We start from the raw sequence: 22,820 nt of genomic DNA on the forward strand, positions 1-22,820 counted from the left end.
CCCCCATTACTCATCATTTTCCCAAAAACGACGTAGATCGCGAGTATAAATACGTCGTGCTTGATTCAAAGGACATCAGACGTTTTTATTCTCTCACTAGAAATCTACTCCCGTGATAAATAAATACATCATTTCCTTTAAGGGATTGTTAGACCCAATAGCAGAAACAATTAAAGTCATTCCTTAGACTCGCGATCATGACATCTAAAATCATTCTCCTAGTTCTTGCCACGATTGCGGCAGTGGCTGCAGGTAAATTTTTATGAAATTCTAAAACACGTAAATAATAATAGCCATTATTTTGTACTCGATGAAAAACAATGTCTCAACTTTCAGTTCCTCACAAGGCTCTGAAACGCCCCAATCATGACCACATCGACTACTACGACTGCACGGGGAAAGCGACCGGGAAACACGTCCACCCCACCGACTGCACACGCTTCATCTCCTGTTCTGCAGGCGGTGTGGCGAGTGACATGGCGTGTCCCGACTGCAACCAACATGATGAAAAGTGCGCTGGAGAGCCGTTCCTACGTTGGAGTGCGGCCACAGGAAACTGTGAATGGCCTGCCGACACAGAATGCTCCACCGATGGCGATGATTCATCTGGCGACAGTGACTGTGAGGGTATTGCTGTGGATGGTGATTGCGACAAGGACACCTGCGAACATTGCGGGTAAAATAATATAGATGCATTAAGCATAATTTTATTCATTACGTTCCTTTCTGTTTTACAATTTTATAATAATTCTAATTTTTTAATTAGATTTTGCAAGGACAAAATGTCACACTTTTACCGATGCAATCGTACTTTCCCATCCGACCCAAAGCTAGAAATTACTGGAAAGTGGGTCCTCGAGTCTTGTGATTCAGATTTGTGGTGGAACCCTGACCTCAAGCCTGAAGGTGTTGCTGTGGGTGGGGCGTGTGACAAATGGGACAATTTGTCTCCAGAGACGCAGAAAAAGTACAAAGATGACAAATCCTGCGTCGACATACCTCCAGTTTGTGCGTGGGGACAAGACGAGGCAGACAAATGCTCAGAACGGTACTGGTATTTGGACCCCGCAACGATGAGCGAGAAGGAAAACCTTAGTTGTCCAAGTGGACTTTTGTGGGATCAAGCTACTGAGACATGTCGGTCATGTGCGAATATCGATGCTTGTGAATGCTAAAGGCAAAGAGTAGAAACTTTTTTAAATGTTTTATTAATTTGATAATCCCAAAATAAAATTAAAATGAGACTGACAAAATACATGAACTGAGAATTAGTTATTTTATATAATTGATCCATATTTATATTTGCATAAGTCAATTCCTGTACGCAATGTGCATACATATATAATACTGCATCTGAAAAGGGCATTAGTTAGTTTGAACAGTTTAATCAAGCTATTCTAGACGGCAATTTGTTACATTTCAACTTAAAATAAAATCAATACAGAAATCTCGTATATTCATTGAGTGAGATTTGTTGGCATTCAATAAAGCAGCAAAAAAATATAGTATCTTGCAGATCTATGTACCTATGTATGAAACGTGAACACGAACTTTTGAATATTGCATCAAAAAGTAAGGAAGAATACTGCTCGGAGATGATTTTAAATCATCCTTCACCGTGTCGTTCAAGGTCTGGCTATCCTTTCTGGAACAAAATTAAGAATTTACAATGCAAATTTTACATATTATAAATCTAATATTAATCTAATATTGAGTTTCACATGTCATGTGGAATCGCGTACCTTTTCCAGTGTGATTGGCAAAGACTGAAATATAAATCGCCACTTTCTCGTGACAAACACATTCTTCTAAAATAAAAACAGAAGGAAAACTTTTAAAGAATATTTCTGCCCAACGTATCCTAAATAAAATCACTTACATTTCCGACTTGATTTCTTGTAGTTCTTCTAGGATGGTGAATGGAGTTTATCAAAAATTGAGAAATTTGTTCCGGATCGAATATTATATCCTCGTCAAAACTGTGCGATTTTAACAATTCAAAATGACACCGGAGTGTAAAATGGGCTTTATTGTTGTCGTAATCTTCTTGAACTTGTTTTTGGGGTTCAGGTGGGTCCTTATTCAACTTTGCATATCCTAAATAACCATGTATTTATTGGTACATGTATTAATCTTATAACTTTTATTATTATTTGATTACCATAAATCGTGGTGAAAATGTACTTGAAGAATGCACTTCCTTGTGTAAATGCCACGTATAACAGCATGCATCGCAGGACATCGAACTTAATCAGACGCCACACTACAACCCAGGCCAACTCGCAATGTTGTAGCGTTACTTCATAGAGTGTGTAAGGTATCGGGAATTTAAATTGTTCACAAGGCGACGATCTAACATCGTCCCACAACACGAACGTTGCTGTCAAACCCAATAAAATTCCAAACAGGAAGACACATGACAACCTCCACAGCCATAATTGTACTTGCATTCTTACAATTTATGCAACATCAACACTGATTAAGTTTACTCTGAAATTAAATAGACAACGTAAATATTTAGAGTGGAGATGTGATTGGTGTCAGAGGTGAGCGCGGGTTCGGGTCCAACCCTGTAAACCCGACCCGAACCCGAACCCGTACGGTTTCGGGTCGGGCGGGTTTTGACAAAGCCTAACAAACGGTTTCGGGTCGGTTCGGGTTTTAAAAAGAGTTTTCGGGTTCGGGCCCTAAAAACCCGAAAACACTAAATTTATTTAATTTGGAGGCATATACTTGGGTGTGTGCTTATGTCCTTATGTTGTGCTTATATTGCAAACACTGTATGTATATGCATAAATATATTTGAACATTATTTAACTGCATTTAATTATTTATTTTATTTGTTTAAGAGTTACTTTATTGTAAGCTTCTTAACTTTTTAACAGTTTTTTGTTGGCAATTATTAACGTTTCTTATTTGACAAAAGGTTTGAGTCTTTACACGGTTTTAAATTTAGGAGTAAAACTCCAATAGGATTTATTAATGGGAAATTCATCGTTGATTTTTATCACAAATGTTAATGTCATATTAAGATTTTGACATGTTATAATATTTACACGGTCATTACAAAATTTCGGGTTCGGGTTCGGGTCGGGTTCGGTTTCGGGTCGGGTTCGGGTTCGGGTCGGGTTTTACATTTTTAGGATTTTCGGGTTCGGTTCGGTTCGGGTTTTGTTACCCGCGGTTTCGGGTTGGTTCGGGTTTTTGTTTTGGAAATTTTCGGGTACGGTTCGGGTCGGGTTTTTAAAATTTGGACCCGCGCTCACCTCTAATTGGTGTACAGTTTTGTAAAAAAACTTTGACTGGTGTCTCTCAGCTTGGGCTCGAGATCTTGTTCATCCGATTCTAAAATTACACACATGTCACGCGTGTGACTTGTCTTCCTACTATTTATGGAAGGAATTGAGCAGCCTTGAGTAGGTAGGTTTAAATTAATGCAAGAGAAAAATATCACTGCCACTCTTTACGTAATGTTCCGATATGTACATATAAGTACGGAATGCATGCATAGAGAATTGCCGTGGAGAAGCCTGGAGTTGTTCTATTTCTGGATTTCACATTTTCATACAAAAAAGTTGCCTAGTTCGTCAGAAGACAGAAAATAAGTATGTAAATTTCTACGATTTATAATGAGAGTTTTAGGCTTCATGCACAATGTATACCGCTCTTCTAATTTATCGGTAAATGAGCTTCAAAATATGCTAAAACAACAAGTACTAGAAATAACTCTGAAAAAATTTAACAATCCCTCAACAGGGAGTATATGTACATATGTAGGAATGATCGTGAAATTCTGGAATACAAATCACATAATGACAATTTTTATATATTATATATTCAGAAATATATTTCGAGCATAATCAATGGCTTGGAATTAACATCTTTTTAAAACCTGCTTGTATGATAATAATATCTTACATGTACGAACGCGTTCTGCGGACTTGACAAATGCAATATGTATCTTCTAAGCACGGTTTGCTAGTTTATAAAATACAAACTAAAAAATATCCTTAACCTTGATTTAAACGAATCAATACTATATATTATAAACTACACAAGCAATAATAAATATAAAAATTAGTCATTATTCAGTCTCGAAATTGAGAAATAACTTCATGTTGCGCCAGTACAAACAGCGTTACGTTAATTGTTAAATTTTCTGATGCGATGCGTGAATCCTGAGAATAAATCGGTAATAATAGTAAAGTATTGGGTATAAGGCTATATAATGGCGTTCCAATAAAAAAACATCATAAAATTCAACCACATATCAGATAAGAACACATTACACAACTGGTGGCAAAATCGGTCTGATCATGGCTGGAGGATTAGAATACATGGAGAATACATCGGCTACAGAATTTGCTTTATAAGTTTCCAAAGGACTTTTGACCACATTCTTTTGACCCCGAAGATTTCCCCAAACAAATACACGACCAACACTTGTCTTTATGGCGTAAATGGAAGACCAATGTGCCGTACCAACATCGATAATTTCCCCCAAGTCTGTACATACTCGAACGGGCTTCGTGGCAATATTTTTGTTGAAATCACAATAGCCCCAGAAGAATAACATTTTTCTGGACGAGATACCAAAGGTACAGTCAGGTCCACAACATATCTGCAAATAACAAACAAAATACGTTACAAATTACAAACTCATTCAAGAAAAAACTTGCTTCTAACCTGATCTATTTTGACACCTGGTGGAAACCTGAAAATAAAATAGATGTCATTAACCTGTTTATTTTTCCTTTACTCACTCTTTCTCGTCCTCAATGTCACCGTGTAATTGAAAGTAAGAGCACATCAAAATGTTATCTCTGTATTCATGTCACCAGCAGAAGTATTTTAAATTGATCAAATAATTGGGAATTAGTTAAAAAGTTGAAAATGAGTAAAATCCAGTCAAGTGATAAGAACGAAAGAACTTTGGAAACTTGTTTCGCCAAAACAAAGTCCAGTCAGAGTAAAGATAATAAGTAGAGATAATTCGAGGAAAAGTGAATTTTACTTTAATAATAAACTAATAAACATGTAGCTTTGTTATATTCAAAATTCATTGGTTTTGGTCTAATCGTTTAAAAATTAAAGTAATAAACGCACTAACTTTACGCGGACGGGAACTGCTATGCTCTCCTGTTTTGTGCCACCACCGAGTACTCCTGCAAAAATTGAAATGTTCAGTGTCATCTAAATTTTTATTATTATCAGTGGTTAATAAACTTAATATTGGATCTAGTGCTATTGACTGAGGCAACGCTACTTTAACCTTGGAAAGTGTGCAAACATCTCCTCTATTTCCTAATGCATGATGAGAATGATGATTTGCATGATTTAAATTCAAATGAACACACAAAATACTAACCGCATTGGTTTTTGTCGTTTTTTCCCCAGGCATAAACCTTAAATAAAAAACACACAAGTATTATCTACTAAATAAATTGATTGAATTTGTAAATTTATTTGGGATAATCATACATGTCCCTCCTCGACAATGGCAACCGAGTGAAACATTCCGCCAGCAGCAGCGAGGACTTTAGTGCCACTTCCTCGGAACTTGACCCTTGTTGGAGAAGTAACAATCCCATCACTACTCCCAGTTCCACACTGTCCAAAGTAATCATAGCCCCAACTAATAATACATTAGAAGGTTAATAGTTATTGATTACGAATCACTTATCAACTATAATATATGCGTATTTTCTGTGATATTGGTCCCACCTGAACAATTCTCCCTTATTTGTGATGGCAAGGACGTGGTCCGAGCCGCAAGTAAGTTGCGTAACTTTAACATTTTTTAGGGCACCTTCAATTTTTGTGGGAAGTATGGCATCAGTTGGGTCGGACACATGCCCCAATCCAAGTTCACCATATTCATTATAGCCTTGATTTAAATTCAATGTTCTTAAATTACATGGCGAAATTATTTTACATTCTACGTATGCATACCCCATGAAAAGATTGAGCCAGTTCGAGTGAGAGCGAATAAGCACATGACCCCACCCTTTACATCTAGTCCGAATGTGACATCTACACAAAATTAAGAAATAAAAACGTTCGTCCAAATTGATTTATATATTAAGCAAATAGCTCACGTATAATATCCTCTCCAGTCAACTGTTTGTTCTTCATAGGTGCTCTCGTTTCAAACTCGTGTGCAAGGCCGGTGCCCAAGGAACCATGTACATTTTTGCCACAAAAGAATACCTCATGTTTCTTAGCTGACACGATCATCGCTGTTTGTTCAAATCCAATTCCTTTTAAACAATACACGTACAACTATTATTATTAGTATATTTTAGGAAAGATGTCCACTAAGCATTCGAAACAATTAAGCTGAACTAACCGCAGACAAAGGCAAGTTGAACATCTTGGAGGGATGACGGATGAACAAATTTAAGTCCACTCCACTTAACTATATCTGGATACACATCAAAGTTTGCATAATGGTGCATGCTAGCAGTAGAAATGGGGCGGTAAGTCACAGCCGGCATCACATAGCTGGAAAATACATCCGGCATGGAGTTCATAAACGTTTCCCATGGTGCAATGCATTTCCCTGAAGGCTCTGGAAATTTGCCCCACATTATGACCTACGTTGTAAATTAGAGTCTTTAGTAACTTTACTCGGTTTTTGACGAATTTAATAAGTCATATTATTATTATGTAACTACGATTACCTTCGTCGAAGAACGACAAACGGATACAGAAAGATGTGGGATAGCCGCTATATCCAAAATACGATCTGAATCCTCCAAACTAATTGCCATGGGAACAATGCTCTTTTCCACGTCTTCATCTTCACTCAAGCCAAGCTGAGAGCCACGGTTATCACCCCATGAGAAAACCTCACCATACTGGTCCAACACGAGAGTGTGATGCTTGCCGCACGTTATCTAAATAATAATTTTATAAATTGTTCACAGCCTTTATTGTATGGCAAGTCGTCTTGGTATAATACAAAATAACTCACCTTAATTATTGTTCCAGCATCTTTAGGAAATTGTATCTGTGTGGGTACGAGACAAAACTCTTCTTCCGTATTTTGACCCAATTGACCGTGTTGATTTTGTCCAAAAGTATAAACCTAAGTAAATAGCCCACAAGCCAAATATTAATAATTACTACTTGCTAGTCTTTCTCATCTGAATTTATATGTAGTTCTTTAATTAACTCACTTTTCCATCTGCTGTCAAAGCGACTGAATGAGACCTCCCACAAGCCACCGATACCACTTTTGTTCCGTCTCCTATTGTGATCTTAACGGGAAAAGGATGATCTTGTCGATTTCCGCTTCCAACTTGTCCAAAAAAGTTTCTTCCAAAGCCATAGACTTCTCCCGAAGCTGTCAAAGCCAGGGAGTGACTTGCACCGCAAGCGATTTGGGTTACATGAGCATTCAACGGGACCCTATAAATTATAATGTGAAAAATTCTCAATTACACAATATTCGCCCATCATGTTCATGACTATTGATCTGACCCCTACCTTGTGGGAGGAATGGGATGTGTTGAGATAAATTTTAGACCCAAATTTCCATAGTCTTTATATTGCAAACATGTTGAAAGTATTGTAGTAACCATTTTTCTATAAACTTAATAATAATACAAATATTTTAATTACTTACCATTCGCACCCCACGCAAAAACTGATCCATCTTCTGTCAATACGAAAAACGACAAGAGAAAATTTTTCTTCTGTCCAACAATTTTCTTTTGCACTCCAAATGCAAAGTCTGCAAATTATGTTGGGTTAGAATTAGTTAATAATAATATTCCTTCCACAAAGCTGACCATTTTCACTTACTGCACACTTTCTTGCCACACAGCGCCTCGATTCTTGTTGGGATTTTCGTAACGAATTTAACTTCGCTGGCTGTTGCTAAACTGCCATGTTCATTCTTTCCATGTAAATAAAAATCGTCGTCCATTGTTACTAATGCAGTAACATCACCTAAAATAGATCAGGGTGAGAACACGACAATTAGTTGCAATAATGTTGAAGCAAGACCAATACACTACACACTAACGGCATTTAAATTAATTCACTTACTAAATACAAAGGCTAATTTAACATTTTCTTTGTACTGAGGATCCAGGTGACCTATTCCACACCACCTGTTCAGTTCGCTCATTGGAATAGGGCCTGGGCTAAGTGACTCCACCATTTTTAATTATTAGGGTCTAACCAAACTACCAAACTAACTAAATACAAAACATAGATGGTTTATTATTATTATCAACTAAAAGTAGTAATAGCTCCTTCCCGACACACCATTCATCACCTTAGCACTCTTCTTCGAACAGTCACATTACTAATTTTTGTAATTTTTATTTTTATCAACTCTTGTGATTTTTCACATTCTCGTGAACTTGAAGCTCCGAGCTTGTGCAGTGCAATGGCAGTTGTTCGAGTTGGTGGGTTCATTTGGCGGCTGAGTTCACACCTCGCTCCAAATTGCGGTGAGAGGCAAGGGAAGAATGGGACATTTTACGCATACGTGCGTAAAATTTTCATGAAAAATGCCAATTAAAAATGGTTTCGAAAAAATGATAACATGTGAAATCTTATCTACCAAGCAAGGAAGAAGGGTCGTTATTAAAATGAAAGTATAGTGCATAAATAGACAGGGTCGTGTCGGTAGTGAACTTGGCAGCTTGGAGCATATGCGTATCTGCGTATGCATACATAAATATCATGATATATACGATTTCGATTTCAATTTCGAAATATTTTTAAAATCAAGATGGATCAGCTTCCCCGACTACTGCGCATGTGGTTTTGATTCCATTTTATGAAGTTTGAGGTTTGGTTCTTGATGAGACAGCAATAAAAATGATATATAAATAAATGTGTGCAAATTGAGGATTAACTCGAGATATTTCAACTTTCACTTTCAAATACATTTTATTTCCTGTTGTCTATAATTAATTTATACATGCAGGTTATACATTGTATATATTACATATGTGAATACATATTCCTCTCACATTCCGAAATATGACTTCTAGTATTACGTCTTCTATATAACACCGTGAACTAGATATTTCCAATAATCAAACGCCTCGATCTCCCAAAATGAATGTCAAATTTATTTATTTTGCACCACTCGACTTGTATTTACGCTTAATAAATCCCCTCGTTAGCAAAATTTCTCCAGCGAAACACCCCCCACACACAACAAACAGAATTCCACACAATTTAAACAAGGAGAACAAATGTCCACTAGCCGGGCCCCCATACGTGTTCCCACCAGTTCCTGACATTGCCTCCCGTTGGGCTCCGGCCATGAAAATCATTTCAAAGGATATATCAATTCCCCCTCCCTGCAAATAGCTCAACAATTCTCCAAAGACAAGTGACATATGCGAATGATAGTTCATCGTCACCGTGACCACGTCCCACGCCTCCTTCACAACATTGCAGTAAAATAAGGGATACACCTTTTGCACTCTTGTCCCTGTCTGCTTTGTAAATTTGGTCTGGATAATATCGGCCGCTTTTCCCACAAATTTGCCACACCGGTAGAACCCATCACCCCCACAGACAGGGTCGATGAGGAGGAAGTGTTCCGGATCAGGGTTAATTTTGAACCTGGCAAAGCTGTGGTTGTGGCGCGCAACGTAGGCGTCATAGTCGGATGGCTTATCGCAACTGGACTTGGCATAACGATAACCTCTTTTGACAAACAGTTCATGATTGCTTCCCACTTGGACGGGTTGGAAGGGTAGGATGATATCCGACGTGAAAAATGCGACGTAATAGTACTGCAGGACTAAAAGGGACAACGATACGATGACCAGCACTTTGGATTGTTGCCATGCCTTCAGGTATGGGATACCCAAGAGTCCCCACAAAATATTTAGACTGAACCACGGACTTTGGAAGATTAGAGAGGTGAGAAGGATAGCCCCCAAGATTGTGATCCATATCCAAGTGTCGAAGGGGGCGAGGAGGAAGCTGTAGGCCGACTCGGAGTGGACGGATTTGGTGCAATAGAAGAAACTCTCCTCATTCACGTGCATGATATTGTGACCATATCTGGATTCAGGTGACGAAGGGAGGGCTGGTTCACAATGGTTGCACACAACGAGCCTTGGCCCCTTTACTTCATCGGGAGATAAGCTCACGGTAAAGTTCATTTTCTTTGAGAGGATTCCCAAAAGGACTTTCACTGTGTAGCCTATTTTCCAGTTGGTTTTCATAGAAATTTCCAAATCACGGATGAATGCTGTGTTATTGTCAGAAACACTACCCACCACGGCAGGCCTGTCGTAACCTTGAGAGTTTAACCGTTTCATGAAGAGTTTCAAATCCTGTAGACTGCTACTGGTCACATTACTCGAGATTCTCATTAGTACTTGGTCTTTATTCGGTTGTGGACACAGGTAACAAATGGGTGTCATAGTAATAAGGCTTGAATTATTATTCGAATTCGCAATATTCACTAGGATTAGGTTTGGATGGGCTATTTGAAACTCAGAGGATTGGAAAAGTTTAAAATTTATTTTGTGTACATTTTCTGATGACGATAAAACCAAAAAATATGTTGTCTCTCTGGTAAGCATACGATTTAAACGCAGGGCAGATGTGACGGATTCATCAAGGGCTAAAAATAAAGTCATGACTACTACACAAATTCCCCCTTTCACGGAATTATTACTTTTGCCAGGATTCAATAAGTAATCAGGTTTCAACAATGTGAGAGGATTTGAATTCTGATTTAGCAGCGTCACTTGTGGAACCACTTGATTATATTGAGTTTTCTCAGCAGGAAGAACAATAACTACGCTACAACCTGTCGGCAAATGGGGAGGAATGTAGTACGGATCCATTTGCTAAATATTGGAATCACTTGTTTAGCTGCAAAGCTTTGAAACTTGGTCTTGTGGTGATGTCGGACAAGAAAATGACACCGCTATGCGGCACAATCATTGATGACGATAATTTTAGGAAATTGCGTACAACTTGTGGAAATCAGCATCAATTTGTCAATTTCCAACTTCTAGCATTATCAATATAAATAGAATATAATGCTGTAATGTGTGGCATATGGTAATTGACAGTTCATCGATTTGTGGATTAATCAAATGTATCTGCATACATCAGAATCACAAACCATTTTTTGCTGGAATGACAAGTGACAAAATGCTTTCAAAGTTCAATTCTGCGTAATATCTAGATATGCACAATTCATATATTATGGTGCACTCTAAATTATGCATACGAATAACACATACATATATAGTGTACCATTATTTGCGTACATACATACATGTTCGGACGTGAATATGTAAATATGTGTACGTATGTACATACATATGTAGCAGTTCCATAATCCTAATTTTATCTACTATAAATAAATAAAAAACCAGTATCAAGATGTGGTCGCTATTTAGGTGAAAATTCATATGAATTATTCTACATAGACCAAGTTTGTGTCGTCGAGTATACTGCGAGAATTTTAGCGATATAAATTTTTGCAAATAACAATAGTCAGCAGAGTTATGTATGTAGATATCTACGTACAGATAAATGTATCAGCAATATAAAACAAGTACTTGAGACATTTTGTGATGATAATGTAATTGAATGAATTGTAATTTTAAAAATTTCTGATTTTTTATTCAAAGTGAGTAATACATTTCTTTTGAATGTCTCAAATTATAGTAGTCCGACTTAATTAGAAGGCAAGGCCAAAAAATAAAATTGAAAATAACAAATGCTATCGGCAAAATTCTCGGTGTATATTTTTCTAGCATGGCTGCCAAATCGGTATTGGCATCGGCGATAGTAGTGTCATTTATTCTAGGTGATGATGTAGGACAAGTACTACTGCCACAACCAGTACTACTCCCATTGTTACTTTTATTTAACAACAATGGAGCAGCAACAGTCGAATCACGAAAGTCCATCACCAGAGAATTATTATTGCTCCAGTTTAAAGGTGCTGTCGAACTTGTTGACGATATCCTCCCACTTCGCCTTCGTCGATGCATCGTTTGTTGGGTCGATGTCATGCTTTCCTTTCTCCGTTTCCTTTCCTCCTTCATGCTCCTCAATTTGAGATATATCGTATACTCGGCCAGTGAAATGAAGACAAACACAATACATCCGAGCATCCAAAAATCTAAGCCTTTCACGTAGCTGACACTCGGCACGTTTTGCCGTACCGATGAGAACATGGCAGTCAACGTTAACAGCGTGGTCACGGTGAGGGCCATCCTGCCCGGCGTACTTTCCGGTGGGACGAGGAAACTTAGCCATGAGACAATTGTGAACAAAGAGCTTGGGATGAACGTCTGGATAATGTGGTAGCTCAATTTTCGACGTAAATAGAGAGAAAAACTGATTGCAGAGTAGGAGGCAGATCTGGTCGTTTGTATATAGTCAGGTCCAGTTTCTAGAGCCACGTCAAAGTTGTGGAGGTCTAATGGATATGCCATTTCAGGGCCAAGGTTATTCTTCCAGGCCAGAGTTAGCGTTTGGTTAGAATACGCGTAACTTTTTAAGTCCAGTGAACATTTTTGAGTGTCTGCAGGATAGAAAACAAAGTCCATGCGGCAACTTAAGTTTATCAAAGTTCGGGCAGAGTAACGAAGTGATCCTGTGGGTTCAAATTTAAAGTTATTGGTTGACTCGTATATATTTTGTAAGTAAATTGTAGTACTTATCGCACCATCTGGATATAGTCGGAGTGATGCCGCTTTCGAAATCAGAGATGGTTCGGAACTGCTTTTCATATGATCGATGAAAATGTCAGGAGTCCAGATCTGTGTAACTAAGGATGGATTGACCACAATATATTGACTGCTCGGCCTTACTACTTCCGTGCCTTCCTTTTCTCTGGTCAAATTAGCGAGTCTTGTGTCCCTCCAGAAAATCTTAAGGTTTGCTTCCAGTGAAATGTCACCTGCCAACTCGTTCACATCGAAAATTCCAAAGACCAGGATGGAAAATTGGATGGAAAGTGGTTCATCCCCGTTGTGCAGGGGTGGTGCTTGATGAGGATTGTAATTTTCAGGAATTATAAATGCATTCTTATGTTTTGGAGTAGCAAAAACGGGTTTCGGAGTTAGGAGATTGCCAGAAACGCTGCTACGTTGAGATCCACCTTGACAATGACTGGAGCGTACAAAACTAAAAATAATTAAAAGTACAATTATTAACAAATACAACCGTTCCATTTTAAAATTTCAGTATAAGGAGCATTAATGTATCTTTAGCTATGTAGGTCACAACACGACCAGCACAACAACTAAACTCTTAAAAATAAGAATGTTAAGTTTCCCATTGACAATGGAAGACTTACTAAGCGCTACTATTTCTATACGTTGCCATGCAGTCTTCATAATGCAATAGATGTAAAACCTGCAAGTTACCCTATAATTACACATGAAGAAGATGAATGTTAAAGATCAGTTGATTAATTGATGAAAACATTTAATAAGCAAGTTCAACTAGTTCAACATGTAAACTAGTCGTAGACTGACGGGACCCTCAAGCCTGAAGATTGCATCATTGTTATCTTCATCGTCTTGAATCTCATTCAGCATGGTTTCAAGTGACGAGTGGTATGAAACAATGTTCCGACTAGAACTGCACATGTGTGAAATCAGATCAAAATACAAACTTTTGTATGATGCTAAAGTGAGTAACCGTGAACATAGAATAAATGATCGCTTTGGATGATGAGAGCCAATCATTGAACAAATTTCTTTATTGTAATTATGTTGTCAAATTTTATTAGCCAGCAGTAAATCAGCGTAATGATAAGTTACAATGAACTTGGTTAATGTTGATCAGGTCAAGACACCCACCGCACCTGCTGCTGTTCACCACTACATACGGATGGTGACCAACAATTTTTAGGCAACATATATAAATATAAATTACCAATGCATAGAGGGATGACGTCATTTCGTTCATCTAACTTGCAAACCGAACAGCAAATAAACAACTCACTTAATAGTTTATCCTCAGAAATATATTAAAAAATTGCTTAATGACGCAGAATTAAATGAGGCTGGAGATATACTCGGACTTTCGGAGTCATAAGGGGACTCCAAATATTTACATATATACCTTGGACACCAATTAAAAAGCATATTTACATCGCTCTCAAAATTGGATGGGTTTAAGAGTGAGCTATAATAAAGCTATGCTTAATAATATACAGCATATACTATGAACATACTGGAATTACAGAACTTAAAATGTCACATTTCACAATCAGTAATACGTACATGCATACATCACTAACATTTTTTAGCTGACTGGATTTACTCTGCATGCACAATCAAAGGTATGTATAAGCAAAATAGGATACTCTAAAATTCATAGCACATAATCCTACCAAAATTACTTAGAAGTATATATTCTATTATTCCTAGCGCACTGTTTTGTTTGTTCAATTTGTGCACGCCAAGTTTTTTGCATGATGTGACGTGACGTGTCATGAATTTTTAAATCAGTTTTATTTGCTCTGTGTGCCATATAAATAGACTTGCCATGCTTTATATTTTTCGACATCAGTTCCAATCTGCACCCAGCAATATTCGGTTCTTCACTACGTGGATATTGTGTGTGGCCAATTGTAGAGAATAGTTTTTGTTGAGAGCAACGGCGAAAACATGAAACTGTTTTTAATTCTTGTTTTGGGTAGTTTCCTTGTCTTGAGTCTATCAAATGTTGCAGGTTTGTACATATAAAATATATAAAACCTCTTTTGAGGAACCATCTGAGGAAGAAATTTTGATATAATGCTGCTCATATTTACAGGCGAACCAACATGTCCACCACGTCCAGGCCCTTGTCGAAATATTGTCAGCCCTTGTCGCAACTACCCGTGCAACAAAAGTGGTGGAGAGATTTGTTGTGTGGATGACGCAGATTGCAGCGCTTTTTGCGTTTCATAATAGTATTTACATACATAATTCGTATTTGTACACAACCTATAAAATACATAATTGCAAATAAAAATCCAGACTCGTTATGTTTCTGTGGCATATACATATGTATTTTAAGCTTTATTAGATTGGTGACTTATGAATTAGATTATGATCCCCAAATTAAGTGCAAGTATGACCTTGATCGCATGTATTGATAAATATCGTCTTGTTGAAATAAACTGATATTGTATAAGTTACATGATTCAATTTTCAGACTTATTCTGCTATGTATAGCGCTTGAAGACAATAATGAATGTGAGCAGCCATACTATTCTTCCACTTCATGAAACAACCAATATTGAGTGTAGGGGTCATCTCTCCAAATTACGATTCCAACCTCGGATCTATATATTACGATTGTAATAATCTAATAATGATCCAGGTTAAGAAAACAAATTCCAAATAAAATGTATGTATTTTTACCCATATGAATACAAACATTTGCCACTGCGGACATCCTGAATGATGAAGGGGCCTGAAGGATGCTGGGTTAAGGTGATCTCTCTCTCGACTGGGTTGCAATACGGGGGGTCATCGTCCAACGTCAATTGATTCATCGTTGGAGATGCCTCGTCCAGCAAGCTATGAATTGTAATCGTTCCAGCTATAATTACAAGAAGAAGTGATGCTTTACATTTATGTTGATATTTATGGCACAATTTTCGTTATAATGCACAATAAAAGTTTCAGACAGAAGCAACTTTAAGCAAATACGCTTACTGGCATTGTTCGCTGAAGCAACACGCCATTTGTACTCGGTCGTGTATGGATTTGGTGGAAAATAGGAAAAGCCAATCGACCCAAGTCTGTTACAAAGTTGTCCTGTTCCTTGTGGCTTAATTGTCTGAGATAAATTATTTATATGTATAAATATTTAAAATTTAAATCAAGTTTTATGCCACAGGTTTTTGTCCTAAAAATTAAACGCTGTCACCACGCCCACTTACACCGCCGTCCATGGTGGTCTGAATAGCATATATTTTGCCTGGAGATGGATACTGAGCTACGCAGACATTCGCAAAAATGCAGAATCCTAGTGCAAATCCTAGCAGTTGAAGAGACAAAGTTCTTGCCATGTTAATTGTATGAAGACAATATATGACTTCAAATGAGTGAAATAATTGCTAACCGAATTATTTTCTCCTCTCTGAGGAATAATTTACTAACTAAAGACTTTTACAAAAATAAAGAATTATGTATATGCTAAAAGTCAAGTGTTGATACATCAGAAGATTATATATGTTCAGTTATCTCGAATTGACCACCTCTGTTTGAAGTCATTGGGAATGGAAGCGTCAATTGATGGGCCTAAAGCAAAGTTAGATAGTTGGAACACGCATGTGGTGCCTGTTGTGACTTGATTGCATGAATTATCTTGACTTATTAATAGCAAACTAATTGATAAATTCATACAATTGTACCAATTAAATTTATTTGGTGGGTTGGTCTTTGGACTTAATTTATCTTACAGCCTACAGAGCACAACAGGAATTGATAGTAGCAGGAAGAAATTGAGTTTTATATGCATGTAGAACTACAATTCTGCAGAAATATTCAAAACTCGAGAAAAATTGAATGAATGGTTAAGATTTAAGCGAACGAAAACAGAAATTTTGTAGTGTTTTTTACTAGTTTGAGTGGGTGTGGTTGGCGCACCTGAGGTCTTGGAGTTAATCCACTTGTTTCTTTGGTACGTTCATATGTTCGCATGCATTTTCTTTGGATGGGGCCATAATTGAAGGTAGCAATTGAAATACCTGCCCACTGCTACTCTAATGTGTGTATACATACATGTATGCGGTTTGTAAAGTATAACCGATGTCAGTACTGCCTAAATACGCAGCTTCACGATGAATAATAATATCATTATCACACTGATGTAATGCTTTATCATGTAAATGCTTACCTTGGAAGGATTTAGATTAGATTCGGCACAAATCTAATCTTTCCATAATTCGAACTGTGCATGTACATATTGTACACCATCCATGTATTTAGAAACGCTTGGTAATAAATATGCAAGTATGTATATCGCATTCATTTATACGCACACGTATGAACGAATCCGTACTAGATCATCGTATACAATAATTAAATCGATTTCCGGATAAGCACGTCATTCCACAAAACATAAAACCGTGACATACATAAAATCATACTTATTGTGCCAAATCCGAAAATATTATTCGGTGGTGTATGTAGTATATACATACGTACTTGAGAATACTGCAAATATTTGTTTAGATCCAAGTTGCTCAACAAATGACAAATTCTAAAGTTTCATACCCTCACTTGAGTCTGGTATACATGGAGTAACACCTTTTCGAAGACATTAAAAGTGACAAAGGAACGTATCGAAGATGTTGAATTGTTAAGTGACAAACACTCAGGTTTTGTATGGTGACACACAAAACATGACAAGTACCTTGTTAAAACGATAGGTAGACGAGTGATAAACTGGGTTAAACTTCCATGCATTGCGCACAATGTATGTCTTTAATTCTTTTTGCGATACTTCTTCCAAACAGAGAGTGACGATAAAAAATATTAAATAGAAATATGAGGATACGACGTTCGCGTTTTGCTGTCAAATCAGTATTAATCTGCATCGGTCTTACGTTTTTTTCGCTCGCACTATTGACCAGGCAGCTCAGTCCTAAACTAATTGTTCGTGATCTCGGCTATCTCACGAGACCAATTTGGGACCGCCCTGGTCCTCAACCTCAAATTTTGATTCCGCACTTTCACGCTGATAATGTGTCATTTCAAACCCTTTGTAATCTGCACGGATGGAGCCAGCTCGTCACCCCGACAGCCCCAAAAGTAATCGATGCTGTCATCTTCAGTGTCGAGTTAGACATTTTAGAAATTCGAATCAGGGAGTTATGGGACGTTGTCGACATCTTCTTAGTCATGGAAGCAGATCGCACGTTCACTGGAAAACCAAAACGTCTTTTTCTCCATGAAAATTTGTCTCGATTTGACTGGGCGCAAGAAAAACTGCGCACAATCGCACTTGTATCTGGAGAACTAGATGAACATCCCAAAAAAGAATTTGACAATGAGGTCAAGATGAGAAGGAAAATGACAAATGCCATTCAAAATCTTGACCCTAAACCCGGAGATTTGATAATTGTTAGCGATGTTGACGAGATACCATACAAAGAAACAATCCAATTATTAAGGTGAGATCTTTGTTCTGTTGATCTTGAATCGTAATAAGTTCCAGGATTCAGTAAATGAATACTATCTTCGGAATTATTTAATATATGATCAAATTATTTACAACAAGTATTAGTAAATCGAATGTACTTTATAAAAAATAAAACAACACTTGAATTCCAGATCGTGTGTCGGATTTCCCAAAGAGCTACATCTTCAGATGAGAAATTACATTTACTCTTTCGAGTTTTATGTGGACTCATCGAATTGGATACCTCATGTCGATATTTATGACTCAAATTTTGGTTATCATCACAGCAAGGGTGCAGAGTCCAACCACACATTGATTGATGCTGGGTGGCACTGCTCCTTCTGCTTTCGCTACTTGTCCGATTTTGTGTTCAAGATGACCTCATACTCGCACCACGACCGTGTCACAGCGGATCACCTGCTCGAGAGAGAGAATATCCAAAAGAAAATATGCGATGGTGCCAATATATTTGACATGTTCCCTGAAGCCTACTCGTTCAGAGAGCTGTTTGCCTCGTTAGGAAATGTGCCTCGGACGATGAGTACCTTTGGAATTCCGTCAAGTGTGATGCAATTTAGTGACAAATTCAAATTTCTCTTACCTGGAGGTTGTATTCGAGAAGATGCAACTTTGACCTGACCTTTGAGAAACTACGACCCAAATCTAGCATATCACACTTTATGCTATTTTGGTCCGCCTTGTGATAAATCTTACGTGTCTAACAACAAGCAAATCATAAAAAAGTACGAAATAAATGAGCAACATATTTTATCGCTTAACTCGGTGGATGAAGCAGATTTCTTAAAGAATGCGTAAGGCTTAAATATGAGGTAACATATACATATGATGAATAGATTGAGACGAGTGTGAAACACATTTTAACAAATTATTTATATATAAAACAAGGTACGACAATTTATTCCTCATAAAAAGCAAACATTATGGCAAAATTAATTGATCAATCGCAGCATAAATAAGAACAATATTTAAAATAACGTATACAAATAGTCAGTCAAATCAATTACAATATTCTTCCGTATTCTTCCATTGAGACAAAAAAGGCAGGTAAAGATATTCCGTCGTCAGTTAAGGGAGTATTCCGTAAAGTCAAGTCTAGTCTAGACCTTCTTCCGTCTTTCGCTCCCGGAGGAGGGTACGCTCCAACGGGGTCAGTTCTCGCTTCGGGATTTCCTCACCGTCTCGCAATCCGCTGACGAAACCTTCATTGTCCTCCAATTCGATCAATGGGCCTTGTCCTTGATATCCAGTATCATAGAACTTGAAATGGTTTGGACCAAACACGGTAACGATTGGCTCGAGCGTTTTCCCCTCTGCTAGCCATTCCCTTTCCTTTCTAGATAACTTCTTTTCGCTCCTTTCGCCATCTTGTTGATTGTGCATGAATGAGCCGCCGCTGCTTCCACAGAACTCATAATCACGTTTTCGGCTTTCGAAATCACGACGACCTCGGTTCAAATTATTTCTGTCATCGTTCGGGGTTCGGGGTACGGGGTTGTACAAAAGTGACCGGCTGGTGCAAGGTTCATTCCGTTCAGAAACTATAATTACAAAATAATAATAATAGATAGGCTAATGGAAAATGTATACCAAATTATTTACAACCCAATAATCTAAACTCATGCAGAAACCACAGCTTAAAAATATGAACAACTCTTACTCCTTAAGCTATTATCAGGCGGGGACATGGCCAGTTTGTTCATTTCGTTTGTAACGTCCGAGATGTTCGTCACATTCAGATTTGAAGTTGGTCTGAAACGGAACCCCCCGGCAATCTCCACGTCCATGTTTTCAGAAGTGGGGTGTTTCATTTTCTCAGCGCCACTGGCTGCAAACAAAACAACATTGCAATAAAATAGTGATAGAAATAATATTTGGCGCAATTATGCAACAAAAACATTAACAGAAAAATTTAACTTACCACTGGCGCCGGCCCCGTCGTCGATAAGGTAAGTGCATTCATCAGTGATTTTTTCCATCTTCCTGGCCATTTCTGCAAATAACGACAGAATTTATAAATCTGACCAATATATACTTCACACTCGACGGAAAATTAATAAATTTCTACTCTTGGAAATGAACTTTAAAATTACTAATTACTGCTTACTTCCAAACTTCAAAGCGCTGGACAATGTAGTAGTTGAAACAAGATATTGTCAAAATCTCAAATTGTCAAATTGTCAAATTGTCAAAATTAAAGTTGTACGATATTTTGAGCAAACTGGCAAATTCTGACGAATCTGAGCAAAAGAGAGAAATGAATCGAGGCCCACAGCTCCAGCAACCACAACGAGACGAAGGAGAGCAACAAGTGGCACTCACGAACACAAATTCGGCCTTAAATATGAGCTCGATGGCGTCCCTCGACCTCTGCGAACAATGGGCCTTGGCTTGGCTTGTGTCTAATTATAGCTTGGCAAGTTTTTTGTCCGGTCGAGAGGTCAATCTCGGGTGAATACACATATCAACTTTTAGAACTCGGTACTCTTGTGGCATTTTGTTCATATTTAACTTTACACTCATTAAAATTAAGCCAAATTTCAGCGTTCCAAGATAATTTCAGAAAATAGATGGGGTCACCTCCGTACGGTCCCCCCGATCAAAAATTTAGAATTTATTTTATACTCCGAGTTTATGCTACCATTGGACCATTTGCCAAATTTATGCCTTTTATGATTATTTGTTTTGAATATTCTGAGCCAAACAATCGAACCACACCATTAATATGACTCCCACTTGATTTGTTTGTATGACTCCCATTTGATATGACTCCCAACCCATCTTCATGTTTCCATCAAATTTGGTCAACCCCGTCCAAGAGTTATCGCAGGTCAGACGGATGGACATGACGATTACATAAGCCCTTGCTCTGGCCAAAATTTTATTAATTGAGCTATAGCGATGGTGATAATTATGGAATGCAAGTAATGCAACGAGGATTAGAAGAATTATTTTATATTTTAAACGATAGGTCATTTTATTTACAAAAATCTTGTCAGGGGCCGAATGGTGATCTCGGACGCCTATCCGGATCAAGTAAAGGTTTTCCCAACCCAACTAACAATGCGATGGTGTGAAGTGTAACCCTCCGATTTGGTTTGAAATTATGTGGTCCATATCAATACAACCAACGTTTCTTCAGGCAGTTTGTGCGATGGTCAGAATTTGTCAAAATATTTGAGGTCAAAGTTGAAAAGCGGGCAATTTTTACCAGGCGGAGGAAGCAAACTCAAGTTCTATTCCTTTCCCGTGCTAAAAATCGCATGTTTTTTAACTTTGCCCTAAAATATTTTGACAAATTGTGACCATCGCACAAACTTCCTCAAGAAACGTTGGTTCCATTGACATGGAGCACATAATTTCAAAATTTCAACCAAATCGGAGGGTTACACTTCACACCATCGCATTGTAAGTGTATTTCATAGTTATCAATGTTTATGTTAATAAAAATAAGACACACAATGTTAATAAAAATAAGACACACAATGTTAATAAAAGTTAACTAAATATGGAATGCAAGTTGTCGTTTATTATGTCGTTCTTTAAAAATACGCCAATATGACAAGTTTTAATCGTTTGCATAATTTGGAAAATTAATCTTTTGTTACTGCTTCGGTTGGAAGCGGTCATTGTTGGGGTTTAGTTGATTCGAATGGTTGTCTTTGTCCGCTTTATCGGCTGTTCCTCCATATCTCGAATCATGTCCAGGCCCAGTTTTCTCGTGGTTTGGATTCTGTTGATTCGCCCGATTGTCCTGAGCTTGACTATCTTCGCCTTGTCCTATAGGACATTGTAATATCGAAATTTTACAATACTTATTTACAGAAAAATCATATTGTACATTATCAATAATTTTGAATTATAATGTCAGAAATACATATTGTGCAATGCTTTAATGGATGTACAAAAATTTACCTTTTGAGTCCATTTCTGAATGAGCTTTGCTGAAGAGGTCCGCTTTGTTGATAAATGTATAAAACCGAGGATTTTCAATTATATTTTTGCAATTTTTCCTGGTAAAATTGAATTTCGTTTACCTTTTAAAGCTGTGTATGAGTATATTTTTGTGAAGGAGAGGAATCCAGTAATGAATTCAGGTGCTTGCTATATATACGACCAACCTTATCTGCGACTCCGGATACAAATCCTGATATCTATAATCCCTTCATCCTGTCATCGACGGTTGAGCCACTGGCATAATTATCGTAAAGAAAAATGCGTTGGTGTAGGCTCTGTAATAAACAATACTGATTAGTTATTTATGGTGCGACAACTTTTGTGTTCTGCTTTTCTCTATCAATTTGTGTAACCCCACATTTAGCTATACATAGCTAAGGAACTAATCACCTGGAATTTGTTTGCGGAGCTTATATGTAAAAAAGAGCCAACCTCAATTACATATTATCCTCTTGTCACCAATTAACCTATTGGTGTCACTAATAATCAATATCCGTTCAATTTTAAAATAGGAAAACTAGTTAATGAGGACGAACTTCATTACCCAGCGACTAATTTGATACGATTTTAATAAATACGAAATTCTATGTAGAACGAAGCATGTTGGAAGTTGCAAGTTAAATACTTTCACTTTAAAGGACAATTTTTCAACTGCATAAGCAATGATATCAAAATTTTACATTTATCAAACTCCTGTA

At 37.5% G+C, this 22,820-nt stretch overlaps 7 protein-coding genes and 2 long non-coding RNA genes across 12 annotated transcripts; 3 read left to right on the forward strand and 6 right to left on the reverse strand.

The window, feature by feature from the left end:
* Nucleotides 1-68: 68 nt before the first annotated feature.
* LOC110841737 lies at nt 69-1,257 on the forward strand. The gene is made up of 3 exons (XM_022087433.2): nt 69-252; nt 337-676; nt 767-1,257. Exons 1-3 carry the CDS (start codon nt 198-200, stop codon nt 1,173-1,175), a joined length of 804 nt encoding a protein of 267 aa, XP_021943125.1. The 5' UTR covers nt 69-197; the 3' UTR covers nt 1,176-1,257.
* On the reverse strand, nt 1,200-3,722 carry LOC110841735. 4 transcript variants are annotated; one of them, XM_035853485.1, is made up of 5 exons: nt 3,304-3,722; nt 2,162-2,490; nt 1,880-2,097; nt 1,743-1,808; nt 1,200-1,645 (listed from the first exon to the last, which is right to left on the reverse strand). In XM_035853485.1, the coding sequence occupies exons 2-5, from the start codon at nt 2,448-2,450 to the stop codon at nt 1,637-1,639; spliced, it is 582 nt and encodes a 193-aa protein (XP_035709378.1). In that variant the 5' UTR covers nt 2,451-2,490; nt 3,304-3,722; the 3' UTR covers nt 1,200-1,636. The 4 variants fall into 4 exon arrangements, with proteins under 4 accessions (XP_035709378.1, XP_035709380.1, XP_021943124.1 ...); XM_035853487.1 differs by having other exon boundaries at nt 3,298-3,722; XM_022087432.2 differs by having other exon boundaries at nt 3,267-3,722.
* Nucleotides 3,723-3,819: 97 nt separating this feature from the next.
* On the reverse strand, nt 3,820-8,413 carry LOC110841854. The gene is made up of 16 exons (XM_022087553.2): nt 8,056-8,413; nt 7,810-7,956; nt 7,631-7,738; nt 7,492-7,546; nt 7,182-7,413; nt 6,977-7,090; nt 6,684-6,899; nt 6,350-6,596; nt 6,099-6,260; nt 5,953-6,033; nt 5,725-5,887; nt 5,482-5,635; nt 5,369-5,405; nt 5,111-5,165; nt 4,687-4,714; nt 3,820-4,621 (listed from the first exon to the last, which is right to left on the reverse strand). Exons 1-16 carry the CDS (start codon nt 8,168-8,170, stop codon nt 4,286-4,288), a joined length of 2,250 nt encoding a protein of 749 aa, XP_021943245.1. The 5' UTR covers nt 8,171-8,413; the 3' UTR covers nt 3,820-4,285.
* A 3,217-nt stretch (nt 8,414-11,630) lies between these two features.
* LOC110844678 (gamma-aminobutyric acid receptor subunit rho-2) lies at nt 11,631-13,306 on the reverse strand. Its single transcript, XM_035844720.1, has 2 exons — nt 12,683-13,306; nt 11,631-12,610 (listed from the first exon to the last, which is right to left on the reverse strand). The coding sequence occupies exons 1-2, from the start codon at nt 13,188-13,190 to the stop codon at nt 11,631-11,633; spliced, it is 1,488 nt and encodes a 495-aa protein (XP_035700613.1). The 5' UTR covers nt 13,191-13,306.
* Nucleotides 13,307-14,519: 1,213 nt separating this feature from the next.
* Nucleotides 14,520-15,017, forward strand: LOC110863057. The gene is made up of 2 exons (XR_002549244.2): nt 14,520-14,700; nt 14,785-15,017. It is a non-coding gene; the product is annotated as an uncharacterized LOC110863057 (long non-coding RNA).
* Nucleotides 15,018-15,085: 68 nt separating this feature from the next.
* Nucleotides 15,086-16,227, reverse strand: LOC110863055. The gene is made up of 4 exons (XM_022112280.2): nt 15,902-16,227; nt 15,675-15,798; nt 15,378-15,558; nt 15,086-15,298 (listed from the first exon to the last, which is right to left on the reverse strand). Exons 1-4 carry the CDS (start codon nt 16,028-16,030, stop codon nt 15,223-15,225), a joined length of 510 nt encoding a protein of 169 aa, XP_021967972.1. The 5' UTR covers nt 16,031-16,227; the 3' UTR covers nt 15,086-15,222.
* Nucleotides 16,228-17,009: 782 nt separating this feature from the next.
* LOC110861800 (beta-1,4-mannosyl-glycoprotein 4-beta-N-acetylglucosaminyltransferase) lies at nt 17,010-18,926 on the forward strand. The gene is made up of 2 exons (XM_022110935.1): nt 17,010-18,139; nt 18,300-18,926. The coding sequence occupies exons 1-2, from the start codon at nt 17,514-17,516 to the stop codon at nt 18,784-18,786; spliced, it is 1,113 nt and encodes a 370-aa protein (XP_021966627.1). The 5' UTR covers nt 17,010-17,513; the 3' UTR covers nt 18,787-18,926.
* A 334-nt stretch (nt 18,927-19,260) lies between these two features.
* On the reverse strand, nt 19,261-20,490 carry LOC110842180. Its single transcript, XM_022087893.2, has 4 exons — nt 20,273-20,490; nt 20,087-20,158; nt 19,826-19,993; nt 19,261-19,706 (listed from the first exon to the last, which is right to left on the reverse strand). Exons 2-4 carry the CDS (start codon nt 20,154-20,156, stop codon nt 19,261-19,263), a joined length of 684 nt encoding a protein of 227 aa, XP_021943585.1. The 5' UTR covers nt 20,157-20,158; nt 20,273-20,490.
* A 1,173-nt stretch (nt 20,491-21,663) lies between these two features.
* LOC110863638 lies at nt 21,664-22,666 on the reverse strand. The gene is made up of 3 exons (XR_002549280.2): nt 22,513-22,666; nt 22,081-22,397; nt 21,664-21,945 (listed from the first exon to the last, which is right to left on the reverse strand). It is a non-coding gene; the product is annotated as an uncharacterized LOC110863638 (long non-coding RNA).
* Between the last annotated feature and the right edge of the window lie 154 nt (nt 22,667-22,820).

The sequence above is a fragment of the Folsomia candida genome, unplaced genomic scaffold (assembly GCF_002217175.1).
Source record: "Folsomia candida strain VU population unplaced genomic scaffold, ASM221717v1 Fcan01_Sc001, whole genome shotgun sequence".
In the NCBI taxonomy this organism is placed as follows: Eukaryota; Metazoa; Arthropoda; class Collembola; order Entomobryomorpha; family Isotomidae; genus Folsomia; species Folsomia candida.